We start from the raw sequence: 25,187 nt of genomic DNA, 5'->3' as shown, positions 1-25,187 counted from the left end.
AAAAATTTGGGCAATTCGAAACCTTTATACAAGAAAATAAAATAGCATCATTTGTGTGCGCCATTGAATGATCAGAGTCCACCGACCTAGTCATTTGAATTTAATTTTATGAAAATTATCATTTAAATCGCAACTTTAAATTGACTTGTAATTAATCCCGTAACTTACAAAAATAGCTAATTAAATCACAATTTTTGTAAATTTCTCAATTTTATTGTCCCACATAATTAAATTTTTATGAAATTTGTCATTTAAATCATAACTCTTGGTTAACTTTTGGATAAATTGAGCATTGTAATGTATTATGATGATTTAGATGATTATTAATTATTTGGTGAAGATATATAATGACAAAAAGTGTACAAAACACAACAAATTTTCTCAAAAACTTTTGCATGGGATAATTGAGAAATGTACAAAAAGTGTGGTTTAATTAGCTACTTCCAATCAGAATTCAACTAAAAGTTATTATTTAAATGATAGTTTTTCCTTAAGTTTATTATATAAAAATATATTCCTTTCCCATCTCATTTTCAGAAATTCTGAACCAAAGTCCCACACAGATAAACTTGCCAATGAACTTCAAAAACTGTCTCCATTAATGGCCACTCTCCATTGATGAAATTCTGAACCAAAGTCAACAAAGACGAATGCCAATTCACATCATATATAGTCTTTACTTACTAATGATGTACTGTACATTTCATCGTTATGATGTTGTAGATTTAATATTTATAATAAAGTATTCAATGTTAAGTTCACTAATCAAATATAAAAATTATAAAGTAATTTTACGAGAACTCTAATTAAGTCCTAATTGCATATGTTCATACGAAAACTTTTGCACGAGAAATGTGTATATTATAGGAGAATGTAAGTATCTATGCTCACTCGTACTATAATGCAGTCCATTGCAATGTTATAATGTCATTACAACAGTGAAGTGTGTTTTGAAATATGAGTTGTCATAAAAATATAAACATCTTCATCTCTACTATGCCTTCTTTGTTACTTTACTTTCTCCGTTTAATACATATAATCTCATGCCGCCCAATAAATGAATCATCTTCTTTAAAACAGAGAAAATATTAAAACTCGTGCGATCCATAAATAAATTATTTTTTATGGACAAGAAAGTATTTCATAAACTAGGGACTCATCATGAAGCTAAAATATTAATCATAGAACTAACCAATGGAAGAATTATAGTTACCTTTCTTTGCATGACTTTAAATCCATAATATTTTAATATGCTTAAGCCCGAAGGCACGTTGGGAGCATGGCCCCCTATAACTTTAGTTGATTGAATCATTTAAGGTTTATACATAATCCCTCTATTCCACTAAAAATGAAATATTTTTTTTTATTTGAATTATCTCATTAAAAATAAAACATTTTCTAAAATGGAAATAACTTTATTTCTATCTTTTCATCTTTTTCACTTTACAAAATAACACTACATAAAATTTCATGTTGATTCCCAAATGTTCAATATTTAATTGGCCGAAGGGAGTATTAATTTATCACGTGTACTCTTCAACAAGTTAAAACCTAAAAAGTCCTTGTGACAGACAATTTCTCACAGTGTTTCACAATCACGGTGTGAGCGTATGAATTATGAAGGGATCACCATTCCTCTATTAATATGCTTCCCAATTGAGGAGCAAACTCAATTAAGATGTCGCGAACATGTTCCCTCTTCATTCTAGGCCTAGCCATCCTTGCCGACGCTGTGACAGCGGCGAACTACGGCTGTTCCGGCGACAACTACACCAGCAAAGGCACATACAGCGCCAACCTCAACTCTCTCATTTCATCTCTTCCACCAAACATACAACACAACGGATTCTACAACGCCACCGTGGGCCAACCCCCGGACCGAGTGTATGCCACCGCGCTCTGCAGAACCGACTTCCAGCTCAAGGCTTGCCGCACCTGTTAGAATTTTTGGGCTTCCACATGACTAATTTAATGTGTATGGCTATCTTTCAGTTGCCCAATTAAAGTGATCCAATAAAGATTAAAGTTTGGGCTAAAGTGTATTTATTTGTTATGGAAATAAGTGTAGACCATAAAGTGATTTTCTATTTGATGAGGGACCGAATAGAAAATAAAGGGGTTTATATTTAATATAAATATAAGCTAGGGTTATGGTCCCCAGACGTCAGAAGAACATTCAATATCTCTGTATTCTCTCGGCAGACTATTGCAAAGAATGTCTCTGATCGTTTGGAAGATCCATAGCCGCTGCAAAGCAATTCCGCCGTTCAATTCATTATGAATCAAGGTACGCTTCCGCTCTACAGTTTATCTCCTTCTCTGTTGTTCTCGGTTAATCATCATAGAGAGCTTTATGTAATTGTTCATTCAATTATTCCAACAAGTGGTATCAGAGTCACTCTATTGATGATTCTCTGAGAATTGAGAAAAGGAGAATTAAGGTTTTATGTTTGCGTTTAACTTTTGGATCAATAAATTAAATTTCTTGATATTAGGGTTTTACGATTCGCTTTATATTTATGCATATATGGCTGTCGTTGTTTTGCTTACGGAAATTTGAATTGAGTCTGAATATTGGAATTGATTACGGACGTGTTGATGGGTTCCTAATTGAAAGATATTTGTTTCCATATTGATTGTGGAGATGCCGTGGATTCAAAATTGCTGTTTGGATTTGCAAAATTCAAATCTCTACTGACTTCATATGACTTCATATTGAATTTTGTTTGGTTTTGCTAGTTGAATGAGTTGGTTGAATCAAAGAACCAACATGAATTGAGCATGGATTATGATAAACTGTTACAGAGAAAATTTTGGTTAATGAATTCTTAATTCATTCTTCCCGTATTTATAATTTGTAATTATTGTGTGCGCCGAGAATGATTTGAGAAATATATTTTATGTATGTGCGTGAGATAATTAGGTATACATATACGCATATGGTGAATTGAGTACTTAATTATGGTTTAGCATGATTTTCTTTTATATATGAAAAGAAATATTTGGATTTCCGCTCCTGCTTTTGTTGTGAATCCATAAAATTTAGGATTCGTGTTTTGTGGATTATTTGATTGTTTGATGTTGTTTCTGGATGTTATGTTCGTTGGTTACGATTCTGAGAATATCAAAATTCAGTTTTTTTTGTCGATTTTTGTGAAAAAAAAAAAATCGGATTTGAGAAAAATTGTATGGAATCCCATTAGGAGTCAGCAATTTGCGATTTGCTGGGGAGCTATTGTGCTGGCCGTAAGGATTTAACAACTTGCTGAGTTTGCAAGGTATGCGAACCCAGTGCCTCGTTGGCTAGCCACTATATTTCGGAAACTTAACAATGACTTGCTTACAAGCGTTTATATTCGGTTTAAAAATTTTAAATTCAATAATTTTGGTGCATCTCATGTTCCTTTTATAGATGTGTGTATTTTAATGCGAATATTAGTCGGCCCAAAGGAAGATTAATATTTGGCACGAGATACACACATACATTTGGTGATAAATACGTGACAATTATTCAGTTTTATTGTAAGTAGTGTGATGCCCAAAGGTGGACACTATTTGACATGATTTTATTGTCAGTATTTGATCACTATAAGGAGGTTGTCACTTGCAAGTTCACATTACTGTCAAAAGACTTGATGTGGATGTTGTGCTTGGAACCTCGTAATGCTTTACTAACGTTCAAAGTAGATTAGTCGAAGCAAGACGTTACCAAAGTAACCTCTCTTGTCTAGATTTCTTTATTGCGAATGTTAGGACGGTGAAGTGTGTGTGTATTTTAATGCGGATATTAGTCGGCTCAAAGGAAGATTATTATTTGGCACGAGATACACACATACCTGTGGTGATAAATAGGTGACAATTATTCAGTTTTTGTGTAAGTAATTGTGATGCCCAAAGGTGGACATTACTTGACATGATCTTATTGTCAGTGTTTGATCACTACAAAGAGGTTGTCACTTGCAAGTTCATATTACTGTCCAAAGACTTGATATGAATGTTGTGCCGGTACCTCGAGATGTTACCATTTTATTTGAATTTTTTTTGATGTGAGTATGACAATTAATTTGGTTTGTTCTCTATTCAATTATGATGTCTGCTTCTGTAGTTTCTTCCAACATGAACAATATGTTAGTGTTGAATGGGTCAAATTTTAAGGATTGCAAAGATTATATTTTGATTGCTCTGGGTTGCATGGATTTGGATTACACACTAAGGATTGAGCAACCTACTTCTCCTACGGAAGATAGTACTTCTTATCAAAGGAGAAACTACGAGAAGTAGGAATACTCGAATCGTGTAAGTCTACTGATTATTAGGTGTAGCAGCCTAGAAGCCTTTTGAGGCATTGCATCTAAGTATATCAATAAGGCCAGTGAATACCTTGCCAAAATTAAGGTACGTTTTGCGAAAAACATTAAGGCTGAGACAAACATGCTTGATCTCAATAAATTATAAGGGCAAGGGCAACATAAGGGAGCACATTATGCAAATATCTCACGTTGCTTCACTAAAGCTTGAATTTTAAAGACTTGCTTGTGCATTTGGTGCTGCATATCTGGTCAGTATCTCAAGAAATAAAGTAAAAGGGCATTAAGAGAGTATATTGAGAATGCTACTATAGATAAGGGTTCATCATAAAAGAAACAACATAAAAATAATGATAGTTGTTTCTTTTGTGGTAAACATGGATATAAAAAGAAGAATTGTAAATATTGTGTGCAAAGGAAGTTACAATTCTTGTTTTGGTCTGTTCTAAAGTTAATTTGGATTTAGTCCCTAATGATATTTAGTGGGTAGATTCTGGTGCTACTACTCACATAAGGTTATCAGTGCAAGGCTGTCTGAGCTACCGAAAGTCAATTGATGGCGAAAGATACATCTATGTGGGACATGACAAATCGGTGAAAGTAGAGACTATTGGGCATTGTAGATTGTTATTAAAGACTGGAATTATTCTGCCTTTGAAGGACACTTTATTGTACTGTCTTTTAGACAAAATTTGGTTTCTATTCTGCTTTGGACAAATTTGGTTTCTCTTGTTCATTCAGAAATAGTAAAGTTCTTTCTTCAATAATTCTAGTATTGTGGGCACTGTTTCCTTAAGTGCATATAACAATCTTTGTATGCTCAATTATGTTACTTCATATTCAGAAGCTTTACATGTTGAATCAAAAGGGACTAAGCAAATTAAATAATTAGAATTTGGTTAATTTATGACATTAGTTGATAGGCTAGTTTTCGTCAATCGGATTTGATCACTTTTAGCACTTATAAGTTGAATATTTGCATGAGAAGATGCTATTTTGGCAGGGAATTGAGCATATGGTTTGGAGGAATTGTCGAAAGGCATTTGTAGTGGAGTGATGCAAAAAGGAGGCAAAAGTGCAAGAATTTGAAGAAAATCAGAGAAATGGCAAACTGCCCAAGCTGTCAGCTTGGCCAAGCTGGACCCGACGGGAAAACTGCATGGAGCCACTTGAGCACAATTACAAGACTGCTTCCTTGTTGCTACACGTGTCCACATCCGTCCCTAGGGCATGAGAAAGGGGAAATAACTTTTTATTTGAAAAATGTAACAAAATATTTAACTATGATTTTCCCCAAACCACTTTATCACTTTAGCTTTAGTTTAGTTTAGTTAACTTTCTCTCTCTAGGAAACTTTCTCTCTTCCTTAAGAAGAGAGATCTCAAACTCAAGGCTGCCAAGATCTTAATTCACCATGGGTTGAAGCTTGTAGTAGATTTTAGTTTCTTTAATGCTTTAGTTTCTTTGTAGCACTTGTGTTGAAACTTAATTCCAACATCTTAACTCTCTAGTTAATGGTTTTTGGAGGCTGATCTTTAAGAGCTTTGGTGTATTTATTTCTCTAGTGTTAAAGCATTTACTCTTAGTACTTGTGTTCTTGTATTTTTTAGGTGAAGATCCTTGTTTTTAAGTTTTAACTTTCATTTCTTGCCTAGTTAATTGTTGTTTGTGTTTTGCTTGTTGATTTCGTTTTTAATGTGTTTCATCACTATTGTAGAATGTTCTTAGTGTTCTTTATCTTCTATATGGAGTGGTTAAGTTTCAGCTTTCTCATTTGGTGTTTTCAATGCATGTTTAGGTAGTTTAATTGATGATCTTGTGTTTCTCTTGCCTTTTTAATTATGTAGCAGCCATCTACTCTCTTTCTCCTCCTTATTTTCGTGGCCTTAGTGTAGATTTAGGAGAGATATCAGCTTTTAGAAGTTGAGTGAAAGGACCATTAGTTGTAGGCTTTTATCCATTGGTTTTACACCTTGGGTAATAGGGTTTAGGGAGACAACAAGTACATGCTTTCTTTTCACTTTTGGCAGCCATTTAGATTAGATAATTTCTGCACTCATCATGCTTTTCATTTAAGCTTTAAGTCACATTAGTTAGGGCTTTAAAGTTCACCTTTTGAACATGTCACTTTCCTAGTTTTCTAGCTTTCCTTTAGGAGTTCCTTTTAGTTTTATTCTTCCTTAGCTTTTAACTTAGTTCCTTTTGCTTCTGAACTTAGTAAAATTCGTGCTAGATGCTGCTTTGTTTTCATTTCCGAAATGTTCTTATTTTCGCCACTGCTAAGTTGCCCAGTTTACCAACTTGCCCAGTCTGCGTTCCAGTTTATATGTTTTCTTCTAATTGCATTTTATTTGCATGTTTAGTTCCCAATCTTAGCTTAAGTGTTATTTATATTTCGTAGTTCAGTTCCCACCCCCAATTTAAAGTGTGGCGGCATCGCCAAAACCTTTCTAAGTGTGGAAATACATAACGGATGCTACCGTTCCTCGTGGGTTCGACACCCTAACTTACCATATGCTAAGTAATAGTATTTTGGAAAGTGGGAACTTATAAATCTTGTTGAATAGGAAGGGACACGTGCAAACGACACGCGTGCAAAATCCCGACCTCTCAAATGGCGCCGTTGCCGGGGAACGGTGTTGTTGTCTTGTTATGTTTTCCTACACTTATTGTATATAGTTTTTGACTTGTTTTTTGTTGTTGTTGTTTTTTTCTCTTTTATTTTTAGGTTATGAGCAGGTCCTCTTCTCCAAGTTTGTTGTTCGATATTGGAGTTAAGTAGACACCGAAGAGGCTACGCAAGGAAGCTCGCTTGAGAGAACAAGTGGGTATTGGTTTCTCTGTCCTGGGGCAGTTATATAACTGCCAAGTTCAACATACTGCCCAGCTTGTCTAGTCAGAGAGTTTGGAGAAAACTGATGAGGAAATCAATTCAAGAGCCAATGACGAGAGTGGTGTGCCATTAAAGGGCAACATGGATCATTTCACAGATCCATACAATCTTGGATGGCATGATCATTCCAATTTTGTATGGACCGATCCGAATCAACAATATCAAGGTCCACCACCACAAGTACATCACCAAGCTTTCCAATGGTCAGACGAAAATTATGCTTATTGGCCTCCAGATCAAAGTGCTTTCCATCCGTATTTCCAGCCACAAGAATTCGGCCAATATCAATCAAATCATTCGCCAATGCTGCCCAAGTGCTTAGAAGAAATGATGGAGGATCTAATCACATCCCAACAACTCATGCAAAACAATTTGCAAGCCAATTACAATGTGGTGCATGAGTTGCAAGACGAACAATATGAGCAAATGATTAGTCTTGATCATCTTGCATGTCAAATGACACAATTGGCGACTTCCATCAATGATATGCGTGGGAATGGTGGAGGAATTCCGGCTCAAGTGCAACCACCAAGGAATGAGACCTTTAATCAGATTCTCTTTTGGTCCAGGAAAGAGTTGAAAGCTTCATTCAACAATAACTCAAACAGCGGACTAGGGGAAACATTGGAACAGGAGCCCAGATTGCCCAGTGCAGCACACTGCCCAAGTCAGAACACTGCTTGGTTTGAAGATGAAGAGGATAGCGATGTGGAGATTGAAGAGAATATCATCATTCAACCTGATGGGCCTACACCTATGCCTTTGAGTCCAGAATCGGCCATCATGAAAGGGTGCAACCAATTGGAGCATGCAAAGTCTACCAGCAAGCTGCCCGATCTAGGCGAACTACCCAGTCTGAGCGCAGAGGAGGAATTGGTGCCGTCGGAAGTTCGGTCACCAAAATTGGAGTTGAAGCTGCTGCCCACCAACCTCGAGCATGTCTGTCTTGGGGAAAGTGACACTCTCCCTGTTATCATCGATAGTGATATGGAAAATGGCCAAGGTGAGAAGTTGATCAAAGAGTTGAAAGGTCCCAACTTTCTTGAAGCTGAGTTTTTGCAAGATATGTATTCATTGCCCTCAATTGAAGAACAAGTTAAGCTCGAAGGACTTAGTGAATGTAAGTTGTTCAACACTCAAGAGCTTAGTGATGAGGAGATAGAAGTTGAAATCATGACTTGGTGCAAGAAGAGGGATCACACAAACCCGCCTGAGAGATGTAAGCTGCCCAACCCTATGGAAGTACTGAGTCAGAATGAGCTGCCCAACACGAGAGAAAAAGAAGAGTTGCTACCATTGCAGATTCATTTACCTAAATTGGAGCCAAATGCCATTCCTTCCGGCCTCAATTCTTTGGAAAAGAATGATACCATTTCCATGATCAACAATAGGTGCCTAGACAAAACTCAAGAAAATGATTTGATCAAATCTTTGAAGAGGTATAAGGAGGTGGCCGGTTGGACTTCGGCCAACAACATCGTGAGTATAAGTCCCAATGTTAGCATGGTTTACATGAGTTCAGAGAAGGGTTCCAAACTCTACAGGGATCCTAAAAGGAAATTGAATGCTTCTACTTGGAAGGATTGGAAAACAAGATTTGATGATCTATTTTTTGAAGAACACATGGAACCTGCCCAGTTTACTGAATTGGGCAGCCTGAATGCCATAGTTGATAAAGTAGCCAAAGCTGAAGGAGCCGCCAAGCCAACACATGAGCCTGGGATCAAAACCAAAGGAGGCAGCTGCACCAGCTCTAGCACCATCTGCCACATCAGCCCGTACCCCCCGCTTTGTGCGGGGGAGGTGATTTCTATCCATCCCTCTCTTTTAATTGTTGTATATATGTGTTATGTGTGTGATGTATGTGTTTGCTTTAAAGTGTTTGTAATTGTGGCCTTGTCGGCCTTGTTTTGTATATATTGTGGCCTTGCCGGCCTTCGTGATTGTTATGTGTTGTTAGTAATCTTTCTCTAAACACTTGGTCTACTTGCTCTCGAGCAAGCAATGCCCAAGTGTGAGGAGGTTGGATTCTTGTGTGTCGTTCTTAGTTTTTGAAGTTTTATGTGATTTGTTTCCTTTTCCAACATTTCAACCAAACTTGCTTGAGGGCAAGCAAGGTCTAAGTGTGAGGAGGGGGTTTGTTTTGTTGTTCATTCGTGTTGTGTTGTGTTGTTTTTGTAAAGTGCGTGTTTTATCTTTTTCCCAAGCCTTGATGCATGATTTGGTAATGATCCCCCTATTGAATCGTAGCAAATAAAAGAAAAAAAAATTGACTTGTTGAATCGTATTAAAAAAAATGACTTGCTTTGTTTTGAAAAAATTTATTCAAGAACTTGTGGTTTTGATTGAATGAAGTTGAGTACGATGGAAATGTGAAGCACTATCACTTGCATAAAAACCCACAAATGGTAAGGTTCAAAGCCTAAAAGTAGAACACTTTCTACATGTGTTTCGAGCGTTGAATGACATTGCATTGCATGATAGTTGATATCGCTTGGTCACTATGGCATAGATAGAGGGCACTAGGAAAAGCCAAATTGAGCCTTATTCTTTGTGATTACATCAACCAAAAAAGAGCTACCCCTAGTTGCCACTTTGAAACCTTGAGCCTACATTTCTTTCTAAGTTAGGAAATGGTTTCTCCCTTGTGCAAAATAAATGTGCTTAGTTGCTCCTACATGATCACCACCTTTTAAGAAAGAGATAGTAGTTGTAAACATCCAAAAATCTGCTACCCCCACCAAAAAAAAAGAAAGAAAACAGTGGCTACCAAAAAAAAAAAAAAAGAAGAAAAAGAAAAAAAAAGAGAAGAGAAGAAAAAGAAACAGCAAAAGAAAAAAAAAGAAGAAACAGAAAACAGAAAAAGAAGGAAAAAGAGGAAGGAAACAAAACAAAGAGAAAATGACAAGGAGAATGTGGGAAGGTAGATGGAAGCAGAAAAAGAAAAAGAAGAGGAAGAGGAAAAAAGAAAAATGAAAAAAGAAGAAGAAGGAAGTTAAATGCATCTCTAACTTTTGGTTTGATTGTGGGTGATTGTGTTTGGAGTTTCTAAGTATCCCTTTGGAGAATAAGCACAAGTTTTTGTTGTACTACACTCACTAGCTTAGGACCCCTAGGATCTAACCGACAATATTAAATGGTCCCAAGCCCCATTACATCCTGTAAAAGACCCTCTTGAGCTACATGTGATAAAGTGATATCTCCTTGATTGCATTTTCATTATTATTATTGAGAGAATTGTCCTTACATTTTGAGAGAGTCAGGGAGTGAATCTTTTGCTTGTGATATGTGCTTAACTATCTTGATGATACCGACGGTTGGAACCACATTGTTCGATGAAGAAAATTATGTTTTAAAAAAATTTTGTTTTAAAAATCTGTTTTGAGCTTGATTCTTAGGGTATCATTACACTTTTCATACAACTTGCTTGGTATGTCTTTCGTGTGTATTTTGAGTCGTTGTGTGTGTTTGTCTTGTAAACGTCTTGGTGTTTTGTGTTTGTTTAATTTAGTGTGTGTGTTTAGAAAGTAGGGGGGAGTGACTTAAACTAGCAATTGAGTGAAAAGTCCAACCACATACTTGGGACAAGTATGATCCAAGTGTGAGGAGGTTTGATAGGCTAGTTTTCGTCAATCGGATTTGATCACTTTTAGCACTTATAAGTTGAATATTTGCATGAGAAGATGCTATTTTGGCAGGGAATTGAGCATATGGTTTGGATGAATTGTCGAAAGGCATTTGTAGTGGAGTGATGCAAAAAGGAGGCAAAAGTGCAAGAATTTGAAGAAAATCAGAGAAATGGCAAACTGCCCAAGCTGTCAGCTTGGCCAAGCTGGACCCGACGGGAAAACTGCATGGAGCCACTTGAGCACAATTACAAGACTGCTTCCTTGTTGCTACACGTGTCCACATCCGTCCCTAGGGCATGAGAAAGGGGAAATAACTTTTTATTTGAAAAATGTAACAAAATATTTAACTATGATTTTCCCCAAACCACTTTATCACTTTAGCTTTAGTTTAGTTTAGTTAACTTTCTCTCTCTAGGAAACTTTCTCTCTTCCTTAAGAAGAGAGATCTCAAACTCAAGGCTGCCAAGATCTTAATTCACCATGGGTTGAAGCTTGTAGTAGATTTTAGTTTCTTTAATGCTTTAGTTTCTTTGTAGCACTTGTGTTGAAACTTAATTCCAACATCTTAACTCTCTAGTTAATGGTTTTTGGAGGCTGATCTTTAAGAGCTTTGGTGTATTTATTTCTCTAGTGTTAAAGCATTTACTCTTAGTACTTGTGTTCTTGTATTTTTTAGGTGAAGATCCTTGTTTTTAAGTTTTAACTTTCATTTCTTGCCTAGTTAATTGTTGTTTGTGTTTTGCTTGTTGATTTCGTTTTTAATGTGTTTCATCACTATTGTAGAATGTTCTTAGTGTTCTTTATCTTCTATATGGAGTGGTTAAGTTTCAGCTTTCTCATTTGGTGTTTTCAATGCATGTTTAGGTAGTTTAATTGATGATCTTGTGTTTCTCTTGCCTTTTTAATTATGTAGCAGCCATCTACTCTCTTTCTCCTCCTTATTTTCGTGGCCTTAGTGTAGATTTAGGAGAGATATCAGCTTTTAGAAGTTGAGTGAAAGGACCATTAGTTGTAGGCTTTTATCCATTGGTTTTACACCTTGGGTAATAGGGTTTAGGGAGACAACAAGTACATGCTTTCTTTTCACTTTTGGCAGCCATTTAGATTAGATAATTTCTGCACTCATCATGCTTTTCATTTAAGCTTTAAGTCACATTAGTTAGGGCTTTAAAGTTCACCTTTTGAACATGTCACTTTCCTAGTTTTCTAGCTTTCCTTTAGGAGTTCCTTTTAGTTTTATTCTTCCTTAGCTTTTAACTTAGTTCCTTTTGCTTCTGAACTTAGTAAAATTCGTGCTAGATGCTGCTTTGTTTTCATTTCCGAAATGTTCTTATTTTCGCCACTGCTAAGTTGCCCAGTTTACCAACTTGCCCAGTCTGCGTTCCAGTTTATATGTTTTCTTCTAATTGCATTTTATTTGCATGTTTAGTTCCCAATCTTAGCTTAAGTGTTATTTATATTTCGTAGTTCAGTTCCCACCCCCAATTTAAAGTGTGGCGGCATCGCCAAAACCTTTCTAAGTGTGGAAATACATAACGGATGCTACCGTTCCTCGTGGGTTCGACACCCTAACTTACCATATGCTAAGTAATAGTATTTTGGAAAGTGGGAACTTATAAATCTTGTTGAATAGGAAGGGACACGTGCAAACGACACGCGTGCAAAATCCCGACCTCTCAAATGGCGCCGTTGCCGGGGAACGGTGTTGTTGTCTTGTTATGTTTTCCTACACTTATTGTATATAGTTTTTGACTTGTTTTTTGTTGTTGTTGTTTTTTTCTCTTTTATTTTTAGGTTATGAGCAGGTCCTCTTCTCCAAGTTTGTTGTTCGATATTGGAGTTAAGTAGACACCGAAGAGGCTACGCAAGGAAGCTCGCTTGAGAGAACAAGTGGGTATTGGTTTCTCTGTCCTGGGGCAGTTATATAACTGCCAAGTTCAACATACTGCCCAGCTTGTCTAGTCAGAGAGTTTGGAGAAAACTGATGAGGAAATCAATTCAAGAGCCAATGACGAGAGTGGTGTGCCATTAAAGGGCAACATGGATCATTTCACAGATCCATACAATCTTGGATGGCATGATCATTCCAATTTTGTATGGACCGATCCGAATCAACAATATCAAGGTCCACCACCACAAGTACATCACCAAGCTTTCCAATGGTCAGACGAAAATTATGCTTATTGGCCTCCAGATCAAAGTGCTTTCCATCCGTATTTCCAGCCACAAGAATTCGGCCAATATCAATCAAATCATTCGCCAATGCTGCCCAAGTGCTTAGAAGAAATGATGGAGGATCTAATCACATCCCAACAACTCATGCAAAACAATTTGCAAGCCAATTACAATGTGGTGCATGAGTTGCAAGACGAACAATATGAGCAAATGATTAGTCTTGATCATCTTGCATGTCAAATGACACAATTGGCGACTTCCATCAATGATATGCGTGGGAATGGTGGAGGAATTCCGGCTCAAGTGCAACCACCAAGGAATGAGACCTTTAATCAGATTCTCTTTTGGTCCAGGAAAGAGTTGAAAGCTTCATTCAACAATAACTCAAACAGCGGACTAGGGGAAACATTGGAACAGGAGCCCAGATTGCCCAGTGCAGCACACTGCCCAAGTCAGAACACTGCTTGGTTTGAAGATGAAGAGGATAGCGATGTGGAGATTGAAGAGAATATCATCATTCAACCTGATGGGCCTACACCTATGCCTTTGAGTCCAGAATCGGCCATCATGAAAGGGTGCAACCAATTGGAGCATGCAAAGTCTACCAGCAAGCTGCCCGATCTAGGCGAACTACCCAGTCTGAGCGCAGAGGAGGAATTGGTGCCGTCGGAAGTTCGGTCACCAAAATTGGAGTTGAAGCTGCTGCCCACCAACCTCGAGCATGTCTGTCTTGGGGAAAGTGACACTCTCCCTGTTATCATCGATAGTGATATGGAAAATGGCCAAGGTGAGAAGTTGATCAAAGAGTTGAAAGGTCCCAACTTTCTTGAAGCTGAGTTTTTGCAAGATATGTATTCATTGCCCTCAATTGAAGAACAAGTTAAGCTCGAAGGACTTAGTGAATGTAAGTTGTTCAACACTCAAGAGCTTAGTGATGAGGAGATAGAAGTTGAAATCATGACTTGGTGCAAGAAGAGGGATCACACAAACCCGCCTGAGAGATGTAAGCTGCCCAACCCTATGGAAGTACTGAGTCAGAATGAGCTGCCCAACACGAGAGAAAAAGAAGAGTTGCTACCATTGCAGATTCATTTACCTAAATTGGAGCCAAATGCCATTCCTTCCGGCCTCAATTCTTTGGAAAAGAATGATACCATTTCCATGATCAACAATAGGTGCCTAGACAAAACTCAAGAAAATGATTTGATCAAATCTTTGAAGAGGTATAAGGAGGTGGCCGGTTGGACTTCGGCCAACAACATCGTGAGTATAAGTCCCAATGTTAGCATGGTTTACATGAGTTCAGAGAAGGGTTCCAAACTCTACAGGGATCCTAAAAGGAAATTGAATGCTTCTACTTGGAAGGATTGGAAAACAAGATTTGATGATCTATTTTTTGAAGAACACATGGAACCTGCCCAGTTTACTGAATTGGGCAGCCTGAATGCCATAGTTGATAAAGTAGCCAAAGCTGAAGGAGCCGCCAAGCCAACACATGAGCCTGGGATCAAAACCAAAGGAGGCAGCTGCACCAGCTCTAGCACCATCTGCCACATCAGCCCGTACCCCCCGCTTTGTGCGGGGGAGGTGATTTCTATCCATCCCTCTCTTTTAATTGTTGTATATATGTGTTATGTGTGTGATGTATGTGTTTGCTTTAAAGTGTTTGTAATTGTGGCCTTGTCGGCCTTGTTTTGTATATATTGTGGCCTTGCCGGCCTTCGTGATTGTTATGTGTTGTTAGTAATCTTTCTCTAAACACTTGGTCTACTTGCTCTCGAGCAAGCAATGCCCAAGTGTGAGGAGGTTGGATTCTTGTGTGTCGTTCTTAGTTTTTGAAGTTTTATGTGATTTGTTTCCTTTTCCAACATTTCAACCAAACTTGCTTGAGGGCAAGCAAGGTCTAAGTGTGAGGAGGGGGTTTGTTTTGTTGTTCATTCGTGTTGTGTTGTGTTGTTTTTGTAAAGTGCGTGTTTTATCTTTTTCCCAAGCCTTGATGCATGATTTGGTAATGATCCCCCTATTGAATCGTAGCAAATAAAAGAAAAAAAAATTGACTTGTTGAATCGTATTAAAAAAAATGACTTGCTTTGTTTTGAAAAAATTTATTCAAGAACTTGTGGTTTTGATTGAATGAAGTTGAGTACGATGGAAATGTGAAGCACTATCACTTGCATAAAAACCCACAAATGGTAAGGTTCAAAGCCTAAAAGTAGAACACTTTCTACATGTGTTTCGAGCGTTGAATGACATTGCATTGCATGATAGTTGATATCGCTTGGTCACTATGGCATAGATAGAGGGCACTAGGAAAAGCCAAATTGAGCCTTATTCTTTGTGATTACATCAACCAAAAAAGAGCTACCCCTAGTTGCCACTTTGAAACCTTGAGCCTACATTTCTTTCTAAGTTAGGAAATGGTTTCTCCCTTGTGCAAAATAAATGTGCTTAGTTGCTCCTACATGATCACCACCTTTTAAGAAAGAGATAGTAGTTGTAAACATCCAAAAATCTGCTACCCCCACCAAAAAAAAAGAAAGAAAACAGTGGCTACCAAAAAAAAAAAAAAAGAAGAAAAAGAAAAAAAAAGAGAAGAGAAGAAAAAGAAACAGCAAAAGAAAAAAAAAGAAGAAACAGAAAACAGAAAAAGAAGGAAAAAGAGGAAGGAAACAAAACAAAGAGAAAATGACAAGGAGAATGTGGGAAGGTAGATGGAAGCAGAAAAAGAAAAAGAAGAGGAAGAGGAAAAAAGAAAAATGAAAAAAGAAGAAGAAGGAAGTTAAATGCATCTCTAACTTTTGGTTTGATTGTGGGTGATTGTGTTTGGAGTTTCTAAGTATCCCTTTGGAGAATAAGCACAAGTTTTTGTTGTACTACACTCACTAGCTTAGGACCCCTAGGATCTAACCGACAATATTAAATGGTCCCAAGCCCCATTACATCCTGTAAAAGACCCTCTTGAGCTACATGTGATAAAGTGATATCTCCTTGATTGCATTTTCATTATTATTATTGAGAGAATTGTCCTTACATTTTGAGAGAGTCAGGGAGTGAATCTTTTGCTTGTGATATGTGCTTAACTATCTTGATGATACCGACGGTTGGAACCACATTGTTCGATGAAGAAAATTATGTTTTAAAAAAATTTTGTTTTAAAAATCTGTTTTGAGCTTGATTCTTGGGGTATCATTACACTTTTCATACAACTTGCTTGGTATGTCTTTCGTGTGTATTTTGAGTCGTTGTGTGTGTTTGTCTTGTAAACGTCTTGGTGTTTTGTGTTTGTTTAATTTAGTGTGTGTGTTTAGAAAGTAGGGGGGAGTGACTTAAACTAGCAATTGAGTGAAAAGTCCAACCACATACTTGGGACAAGTATGATCCAAGTGTGAGGAGGTTTGATAGGCTAGTTTTCGTCAATCGGATTTGATCACTTTTAGCACTTATAAGTTGAATATTTGCATGAGAAGATGCTATTTTGGCAGGGAATTGAGCATATGGTTTGGAGGAATTGTCGAAAGGCATTTGTAGTGGAGTGATGCAAAAAGGAGGCAAAAGTGCAAGAATTTGAAGAAAATCAGAGAAATGGCAAACTGCCCAAGCTGTCAGCTTGGCCAAGCTGGACCCGACGGGAAAACTGCATGGAGCCACTTGAGCACAATTACAAGACTGCTTCCTTGTTGCTACACGTGTCCACATCCGTCCCTAGGGCATGAGAAAGGGGAAATAACTTTTTATTTGAAAAATGTAACAAAATATTTAACTATGATTTTCCCCAAACCACTTTATCACTTTAGCTTTAGTTTAGTTTAGTTAACTTTCTCTCTCTAGGAAACTTTCTCTCTTCCTTAAGAAGAGAGATCTCAAACTCAAGGCTGCCAAGATCTTAATTCACCATGGGTTGAAGCTTGTAGTAGATTTTAGTTTCTTTAATGCTTTAGTTTCTTTGTAGCACTTGTGTTGAAACTTAATTCCAACATCTTAACTCTCTAGTTAATGGTTTTTGGAGGCTGATCTTTAAGAGCTTTGGTGTATTTATTTCTCTAGTGTTAAAGCATTTACTCTTAGTACTTGTGTTCTTGTATTTTTTAGGTGAAGATCCTTGTTTTTAAGTTTTAACTTTCATTTCTTGCCTAGTTAATTGTTGTTTGTGTTTTGCTTGTTGATTTCGTTTTTAATGTGTTTCATCACTATTGTAGAATGTTCTTAGTGTTCTTTATCTTCTATATGGAGTGGTTAAGTTTCAGCTTTCTCATTTGGTGTTTTCAATGCATGTTTAGGTAGTTTAATTGATGATCTTGTGTTTCTCTTGCCTTTTTAATTATGTAGCAGCCATCTACTCTCTTTCTCCTCCTTATTTTCGTGGCCTTAGTGTAGATTTAGGAGAGATATCAGCTTTTAGAAGTTGAGTGAAAGGACCATTAGTTGTAGGCTTTTATCCATTGGTTTTACACCTTGGGTAATAGGGTTTAGGGAGACAACAAGTACATGCTTTCTTTTCACTTTTGGCAGCCATTTAGATTAGATAATTTCTGCACTCATCATGCTTTTCATTTAAGCTTTAAGTCACATTAGTTAGGGCTTTAAAGTTCACCTTTTGAACATGTCACTTTCCTAGTTTTCTAACTTTCCTTTAGGAGTTCCTTTTAGTTTTATTCTTCCTTAGCTTTTAACTTAGTTCCTTTTGCTTCTGAACTTAGTAAAATTCGTGCTAGATGCTGCTTTGTTTTCATTTCCGAAATGTTCTTATTTTCGCCACTGCTAAGTTGCCCAGTTTACCAACTTGCCCAGTCTGCGTTCCAGTTTATATGTTTTCTTCTAATTGCATTTTATTTGCATGTTTAGTTCCCAATCTTAGCTTAAGTGTTATTTATATTTCGTAGTTCAGTTCCCACCCCCAATTTAAAGTGTGGCGGCATCGCCAAAACCTTTCTAAGTGTGGAAATACATAACGGATGCTACCGTTCCTCGTGGGTTCGACACCCTAACTTACCATATGCTAAGTAATAGTATTTTGGAAAGTGGGAACTTATAAATCTTGTTGAATAGGAAGGGACACGTGCAAACGACACGCGTGCAAAATCCCGACCTCTCACTAGTGTTTTGGTTATATCTCAAAATAAAGGATTGTGAGACTTGTGTCATATGTTATATTGAATACACTTATCTTTTCAGAACTTGATTTGTGAGTTTAATGTATCAAAGGAAAGCAGACCAAGCTTAAGAAATTAGGTGCCAATAAAGCTATACATTTTAGAATTGATATATATGGACATTTGTGGTTCATTCACTTCAGTTTCTTGGAATGATCAACAATATTTTATATCATTCATAAATGAATATTCTTGTTTTGGGCACCTACATTTAATTTTTTTTGTTTAAAAGTCTGAGGCTTTAGACAAGTTCAAAATATTCAGGGCTGATGTTGAGCTCCGACTCAACAAAGGCATTAAGAAAGTCAAATCTGACTGTAGTGGCGAATACCACGACAGAAATGACTGCTCAGGTGAACAATGTCAAAGACATTTTGCCTTCTATTTGGACGAGTGTGGGATCGTCGTTTTGTACACCATGCCGGGATCGCCTAGCATGAATGGTGTAGCTAAAAGACGAAATAAAACTCTTAAAGATATGTGAAGGAGTATGATTTATCACTCTTCCTTGTCGCATTCACTTTAGGGAGAGGCATTAAAGACTGTAGCATATATTCTCACTTTGGTCTTCTAGAAAAATTTAGGGGTTTTTTAATTTTATGATCCCACAAAAGGAACTAATTTTTGGGACGAGAAATATAGTATTCCTTGAGGATGTTGAGTTTGGGGGGAAGAATGTGTTAAGAAGCATTACTTTTGAGGAGGAGTCTGTATAGACACCTACTACTGCTTCTGACAATGATCAAGTATCAATTACTATCATTGAAGAAGAAGCATATTAAGAACCTCAAGATGATATTGTTGTAAACATTCAATCTCATGAGGATGATATAATTTAAAGTCAATCTCAACAACCTCAATTAAGACTCTCGTCAATGGTACCACAAATTTTAGAAAGTAGTTCTTTCATTTGGATTCAGAAAGAATGCTATTGATGGTTGTGTGTATCACAAGTTCAGTGGGAGCAAATGCATCTTCTTTTGTATTTGGAATCGAAAGAAATAACTTTCGATAATGATATGTTGCACTAACACCAAGAATTTTCTCTCGAAGAAATTTGATATGAAAGATCTTGGGGAAGCCTCTTTTGTATTTGGAATCGAAATAAATAATTTTCGATTGTCACAGAAGGGATATAGTGAAAAGGTGCCTAAAGTATTTGAGATGCATAATTGCAAGTAAAGAAATACCCCTATGACTAAAAGAGACAAACCTAGTCTCATTCAGTGCCCTAAGATAAATCTTGAGATTTAGAAAATGCAGAAGGTTCCATATGCTTCGGTGATTGGGAGCCTAATGTTTGATCAAGTGTGTATTAGACCCAATTTGGTTTTAATTGTTTATATGTTGGGCAGATATTTCAATAACCCGATATGGATCATTAGGAAGCAGCAAAACGGGTTATGAAATATTTATAGAGAACTAAGCATTACATGCTCGCATACAGAAAATCAGATCATTTGGAGAGATCTTTAGGCTTTTGATTCTGATTTTATTAGATGCCAATACAGTAAAGGATCCATTTTAGGTTACGTGTGTCTGTTGGCTGTAGAGCCATTTCGTGGAGAAGTGCTGAGCAAACACTTGTAGCTACTTCTGCCATGACAACAGAATTCGTAACTTGTTTTGGGGCATCTAGTTAATGAATATGACTGTGAAATTTTGTCACTAGGCTGCATATTGTAAGGTATTGAAAGACCACTTAAGTTATGTTGTGACAATAACTCTGCAGACTTATATTCTAAAACAACAGGAGCTTCCTGGTTGTTAAATAAAGGGTTCGGAATGGACAAATACATATAGAGCATAAGGGAATGGATTTGATGATTACAAATCCAATCATTAAGGGACTATCACCCAAGGTCTTTCATGGACATGTAGCCCAAATGGGTGTTATGTTGTTTAAGGATACTTCCTTTCAGTGGGAATAGTTTGGTTATTGCTCTATATTGTGTTTTGAACACGTAGTTATAAAACTCATGTTATTCTCTGCAGAAATAAAGTATTATGTTTTGTCTATTATTTTTTGTTTGATCTCACTTTGGGAGGACCAGTTGGAAATAGACATGTATTATCACCTTGCATGAAATTTCCATGCTACACTTCATAAATGATCTGTTGTTGATTATATTTGCATATGTGATTACTGATGGGTTTAATCATGAAAAAATATGGTGACTGCCCCTTTAGTCCTATGTCGATATGGTTGATGATAAGATTGTTCAGAAATACACTATGTGATAGCACTTTTGAGCGCTCATTCGGTTTGTACACATTTATTTGGTGTCATGTGTTGCCCAAGTGGGAGATTGTTAGAATTTTTGGGCTTCCACATGACTAATTTAATGTGTATGGCTATCTTTCAGTTGCCCAATTAAAGTGATCCAATAAAGATTAAAGTTTGGGCTAAAGTGTATTTATTTGTTATGGAAATAAGTGTAGATACCATAAAGTGATTTTCTATTTGATGAGGGACCGAATAGAAAATAAAGGGGTTTATATTTAATATAAATATAAGCTAGGGTTATGGTCCCCAGACGTCAGAAGAACATTCAATATCTCTGTATTCTCTCGGCAGACTATTGCAAAGAATGTCTCTGATCGTTTGGAAGATCCATAGCCGCTGCAAAGCAATTCCGCCGTTCAATTCATTATGAATCAAGGTACGCTTCCGCTCTACAGTTTATCTCCTTCTCTGTTGTTCTCGGTTAATCATCATAGAGAGCTTTATGTAATTGTTCATTCAATTATTCCAACAGCACCTGCCTCCGAGAAGCCGTCCCAGAGCTTCTCCGGTTGTGCCCCAACCGAAGACAGGACATCCTGTTCAAAGACACATGCACGCTGCGCTACTCCGACGAGTCTCTTGTTGACGGCGCCGGATCTGACAGTTTCCCTATCACTGCCAAGAGTATCCGGACTGCAAGTGATCCCGAGCATTTCAACCAGGTGATACAAAATTGAATGTGGAAAATAAAAGACTAATGCAGAAAATAAAAGATTTCTAGATACTATTCCTTTATTTAGCAAAGGCATGACATTAATCCAAACATACTCCGCTACAGTCCTATTTCACTTTTACCGCAAATGATAAGTAGTTTCACATTCCACCAACTTATCGCACTCACATTTTATTATAAGACTAATATCTATATATATATGGGACCCACATTCCACTACCTTATTTAATTCACATTTCTTAAAACTCGTGCTCCAACCAAATATGACTCTTATTGTCGAACGGAGGAAGTATATACTTCTATCTTGTTGTGATGATTTGAGTGTATCTTCCAAATACCAGAATCTATGGGGGCTGCTAGGGTATCTCCGCGCTCAGGCGGGTGCAGGAGGGCAGTTGATGAAGCTGGCAGCGGGGAATGAGACAGGGTCGAGTTCTCAGACCATATTCGCGCTGGTGCAGTGCGTGCCTGATCTGTCAGAAGAGGGCTGCAACCGTTGTTTGATCAACTCGGAGCAAAATGCGTGTTGTGATAGCAACACGGGGATGAGACTGTATATGCCCGCCTGTTTTATTCAATATGAGGTGCTACCCTTTTACAATATCACTCGGATCGAAGAAGTGCGAGCGATCATATCGCATCTCCCTCCTCCGGCGCCGCCACCACCATCACCGCCTCCGCCTGGTAATACATGTTCTCCTTGTCCACAAGCCTATCACCATATTTATTTTCTGCAAATCTCATAGTCTAGATAGCATTTTTATAATTAAATCAATCAGTGAAAAGTAGTAAATGAGACGTGTTTTTTTTTTTTTTTTTTTCAGTTTTTTAATATAATTTTGGTTTTTTTAAAGATCGTTTTTTAATTTGTAGTTCGGTTTTTGTTTTGTGGTTTCTATTTTTCAAGTTCAATTCGATTTGGATTTTCCACTAAATTTGGTTTCTCGGGTTTGATTTGGGCAAAAAACGGAACCGAAACCCGAATGCTCATCCCTACAACTACTGGTTCGGATTTTAAGAAATTATTTCACTTTCTAACTTAAAGTGGCAAAAATAAACTAGTGGAATGTGAGGTTCACTTGTCAAATGAGATATTTATCTACTGCCGAAAGAACAAAAAGTGAGATATTTAATAATAGACGAAATGAGTAATTTGATAGACTTGTTAGTGCATGATGACATAGGTCTTAGGTTCAAATCTACATGGACAAAATCTTTAAATTATTTTGTTTATTTATTCATTAAAAAATTAATATACTGATAATACTTTTAAAGTGAATTGTGTTATTATATTGTTCAATTTTTTAGATTATTCTAAAAAATGTTCCCAATTTACATTTTATATCCCAAACTTTTCAAAAAATCAGATTGCGGCAGAGACATAAATGTTTGTTTTTGCTAAAATCATATGCTTGAATGGTATAAATTAGGGGAACAAAATAGGATTAACTTCATTTTACAACTATATATCCAAGTTTTGATCTAAAGTAAGCATTCCCTGGACGGTTTTAAAACTTGGGGCGGATTGTTATCCAAGTTTTGATCAATCGTATTGCATATACTATAAATTTCTAATATTTATCCTTAAAATATTTCAAAATCACGTTTAATTATTGTAACGAGTATAATAGGAATGTAAATAAATTTTGCAGGCAACCCTGATGTTGTAAAAACTATAATCATAATTCTTGTTCCCATTTTCATGGCTCTCGCTTGTGTTGGCCGTTACGTCAAAAAGAGATTCAAGAAGAAAACCGACCAATTAATATTACAAGGTAATCCATTTATTGTCTTTTATTTTATTGCACCATATAGTAGTTTGATATTGTCCATTTTGAGTGGAGCCAAACCTGCATGAATTTGTTTTAGAGTCATTCCAAAAGGCGAGTCACTCTAAAAGGCCATCGAGACATTACGGGCCCCACTCAAACTTGAGTCATCTTGGGATCGGCTCAAGCCACACCTGAGCTCTAATACAAGTTGTTAGGATCGTCAACTGCATATTAATTTTATATTGTCCATTTTAGATGGAGTTAAGCCCGCACGAATTTATTTTTAAATCACTCCAAAAGGCCTCAAACTAATTAGGTGTAGATAGCACTTATATTCTAATTCGACTTCCTTTACTCATCCAATGTGGGATGAGTTTGTAACCCAACAATATGTGTGATAAATATTGATTTCAACATAAATTTTGTTTTACTTGTTTTAATAGGATCAAATGTGGAGGAACTGGAAGATATAAGTGCAGAAGATGTAAGTGCTGAAGAATCCCTTTTATACGATTACGAAGAACTTGTAGTTGCCACAGACAATTTCTCCAGCAGAAACAAACTTGGACAAGGAGGATTTGGGGCAGTTTATAAGGTAACAATGGTATTTTTATACAAATGATTTAGAAGAATAATTTGATTTATGCATAAATTTGTTTTAGGGAAAACTTCGAAGTGGGCTACATATTGCAGTCAAAAGGTTGTCAGAAAATTCAACACAAGGAGAATTAGAGTTCAAGAACGAAGTAGTGTTAATGGCCAAGCTTGAACATAGAAATTTAGTAAGGTTGTTGGGATTCTCAGTACAAGGATCGGAGAGGCTTCTCGTCTATGAATTTGTTCAAAATGGAAGTCTAGACAACTTTATTTTTGGTAATGTCTTCCCTAATTTTTACCAATTTATAAAATTTATTACTACTAAAACTAGGTTGTAACAATATATGTATATGTGATTGATAAACAGATCCAGTGAAGCGTTTGCTTATTAGTTGGGAGAGTCGGTACATGATCATAAAGAGCATTGCCAAGGGACTTGTTTATCTGCACGAAGGGTCTCCTTTGCGTATAATTCATCGCGATCTCAAAGCAAGCAATATACTCCTAGATGGGGACAAAACCCCTAAAATCTCTGATTTTGGTTTGGCAAGATTGTTTCGAGATGATCAAACACGATCCAATACACGCAAGATCGCTGGAACCTTGTAAGTTCATTTATCATATGAAATTATTTACTTTGACAATAGAGAAATAAAATGTTCTTTTAGGGTTGTTTTCTTTGGTTACAAATTTATCACAAAAAAGGAGTTATAAGAAATGCTGAAAAAAATTGTGGTTTCCATTTTTCTTATCCAAACCCTTATGATTGTTCTATCCAATTTTGAGGGAAAGAGTAGAGAAATGGTAAAAATATAGTACATATTTCCATTCATTTAACGCACACTTAATGAAAATAAATATACTCCAGCGGATACATGGCACCAGAATATGCACAAAACGGGGATTTTTCGCTTAAATCCGACGTGTTTAGTTTTGGAGTGCTGGTGCTGGAGATTATCAGTGGACAAAGTACCTGTAATTTCAAGAATGTGGAAAATGGAGAGAACATACCGTACATGCTTAGTTATGTAAGTTAAAAAATGTTCATTGCTTGGTGTTATAGCGCCACTATTTCCCAAACCAAACTTGATAAAAAAAACCTGAGTTCTTACAGGCTTGGAGAAACTGGTTTGCGGGAAGAGCAAAGAAGTTGATGGATCCCACATTGATATCTTCCTCGACCTCTCTCCGTGATATGATGAGATGTATTCATATCGGTTTGTTGTGCGTACAAAAAAATGCAAGGGATCGACCGACCATGGCTTCTGTATTGGTAATGCTTCATAGCTTCACTAGCACTTTACCAATGCCTTTGCAACCGGCGTTTTTTGTCCCCAACAACGAGGACATGAGAAGATCTTTGGAGATCACTAAGTTATCCGAAAATGAAGCATCGATAACTGATTTATATCCACGTTAAATTGCAAAAGTAATTTTGTTGCTTCATTCATTCCTTTTACTTTGTCAATGTGATCCAAACGACGCCATGCCTAAAGCATCCACAACACGTCCAACGTAGGCCCGCCCCATCATCTCCAGGATTACGTAAAGAAACTTTATAATTGCAGTTTTTAAATTATGTAATTGAATCGAGCATATCAATAAGCTCCAATTTGGATTTTTTTTTTCTGTTTTTTCCCGAGTTGCAAAAGAAAGTCTGCATAGGCTTGAGTTATTTGTCATAAGGGCTATTGTCTTCATCTA

The 25,187-nt window shown here is 36.8% G+C and overlaps 3 protein-coding genes across 3 annotated transcripts; all 3 read left to right on the top strand.

Moving 5' to 3' along the window:
- The first annotated feature begins 1,678 nt into the window (after positions 1 to 1,678).
- On the top strand, positions 1,679 to 24,903 carry LOC125218340 (cysteine-rich receptor-like protein kinase 6). Its single transcript, XM_089062292.1, has 9 exons — positions 1,679 to 1,931; positions 20,913 to 21,103; positions 21,456 to 21,798; positions 22,767 to 22,889; positions 23,354 to 23,481; positions 23,549 to 23,759; positions 23,851 to 24,088; positions 24,352 to 24,511; positions 24,598 to 24,903. The coding sequence occupies exons 1-9, from the start codon at positions 1,679 to 1,681 to the stop codon at positions 24,901 to 24,903; spliced, it is 1,953 nt and encodes a 650-aa protein (XP_088918418.1).
- Positions 7,282 to 9,341, top strand: LOC148934405 (uncharacterized). The gene has a single exon (XM_089069970.1). It carries the CDS (start codon positions 7,282 to 7,284, stop codon positions 9,172 to 9,174), a length of 1,893 nt encoding a protein of 630 aa, XP_088926096.1. The 3' UTR covers positions 9,175 to 9,341.
- On the top strand, positions 12,870 to 14,929 carry LOC148934404 (uncharacterized). The gene has a single exon (XM_089069972.1). It carries the CDS (start codon positions 12,870 to 12,872, stop codon positions 14,760 to 14,762), a length of 1,893 nt encoding a protein of 630 aa, XP_088926098.1. The 3' UTR covers positions 14,763 to 14,929.
- Positions 24,904 to 25,187: the final 284 nt, after the last annotated feature.

The sequence above is a fragment of the Salvia hispanica genome, chromosome 1 (assembly GCF_029641045.1).
Source record: "Salvia hispanica isolate PSC_SH4W2 chromosome 1, Shi_PSC_v1, whole genome shotgun sequence".
NCBI lineage: Eukaryota > Viridiplantae > Streptophyta > Magnoliopsida > Lamiales > Lamiaceae > Salvia > Salvia hispanica.
The sequence above is the reverse complement of the archived record's forward strand: the minus strand, read 5'-3'. Positions and strand labels throughout refer to the sequence as shown.

Excerpts from the sequence above, each read along its gene's own strand:
- LOC148934404 (XM_089069972.1), top strand. The coding sequence starts at position 12,870 with ATGGATCATTTCACAGATCCATACAATCTTGGATGGCATGATCATTCC.
- LOC125218340 (XM_089062292.1), top strand. The coding sequence starts at position 1,679 with ATGTCGCGAACATGTTCCCTCTTCATTCTAGGCCTAGCCATCCTTGCC. Across the intron at positions 23,482-23,548 it reads GATTTGGGGCAGTTTATAAG|GGAAAACTTCGAAGTGGGCT; the intron begins GTAACAATGGTA and ends AATTTGTTTTAG. Across the intron at positions 23,760-23,850 it reads TCTAGACAACTTTATTTTTG|ATCCAGTGAAGCGTTTGCTT; the intron begins GTAATGTCTTCC and ends ATTGATAAACAG.
- LOC148934405 (XM_089069970.1), top strand. The coding sequence starts at position 7,282 with ATGGATCATTTCACAGATCCATACAATCTTGGATGGCATGATCATTCC.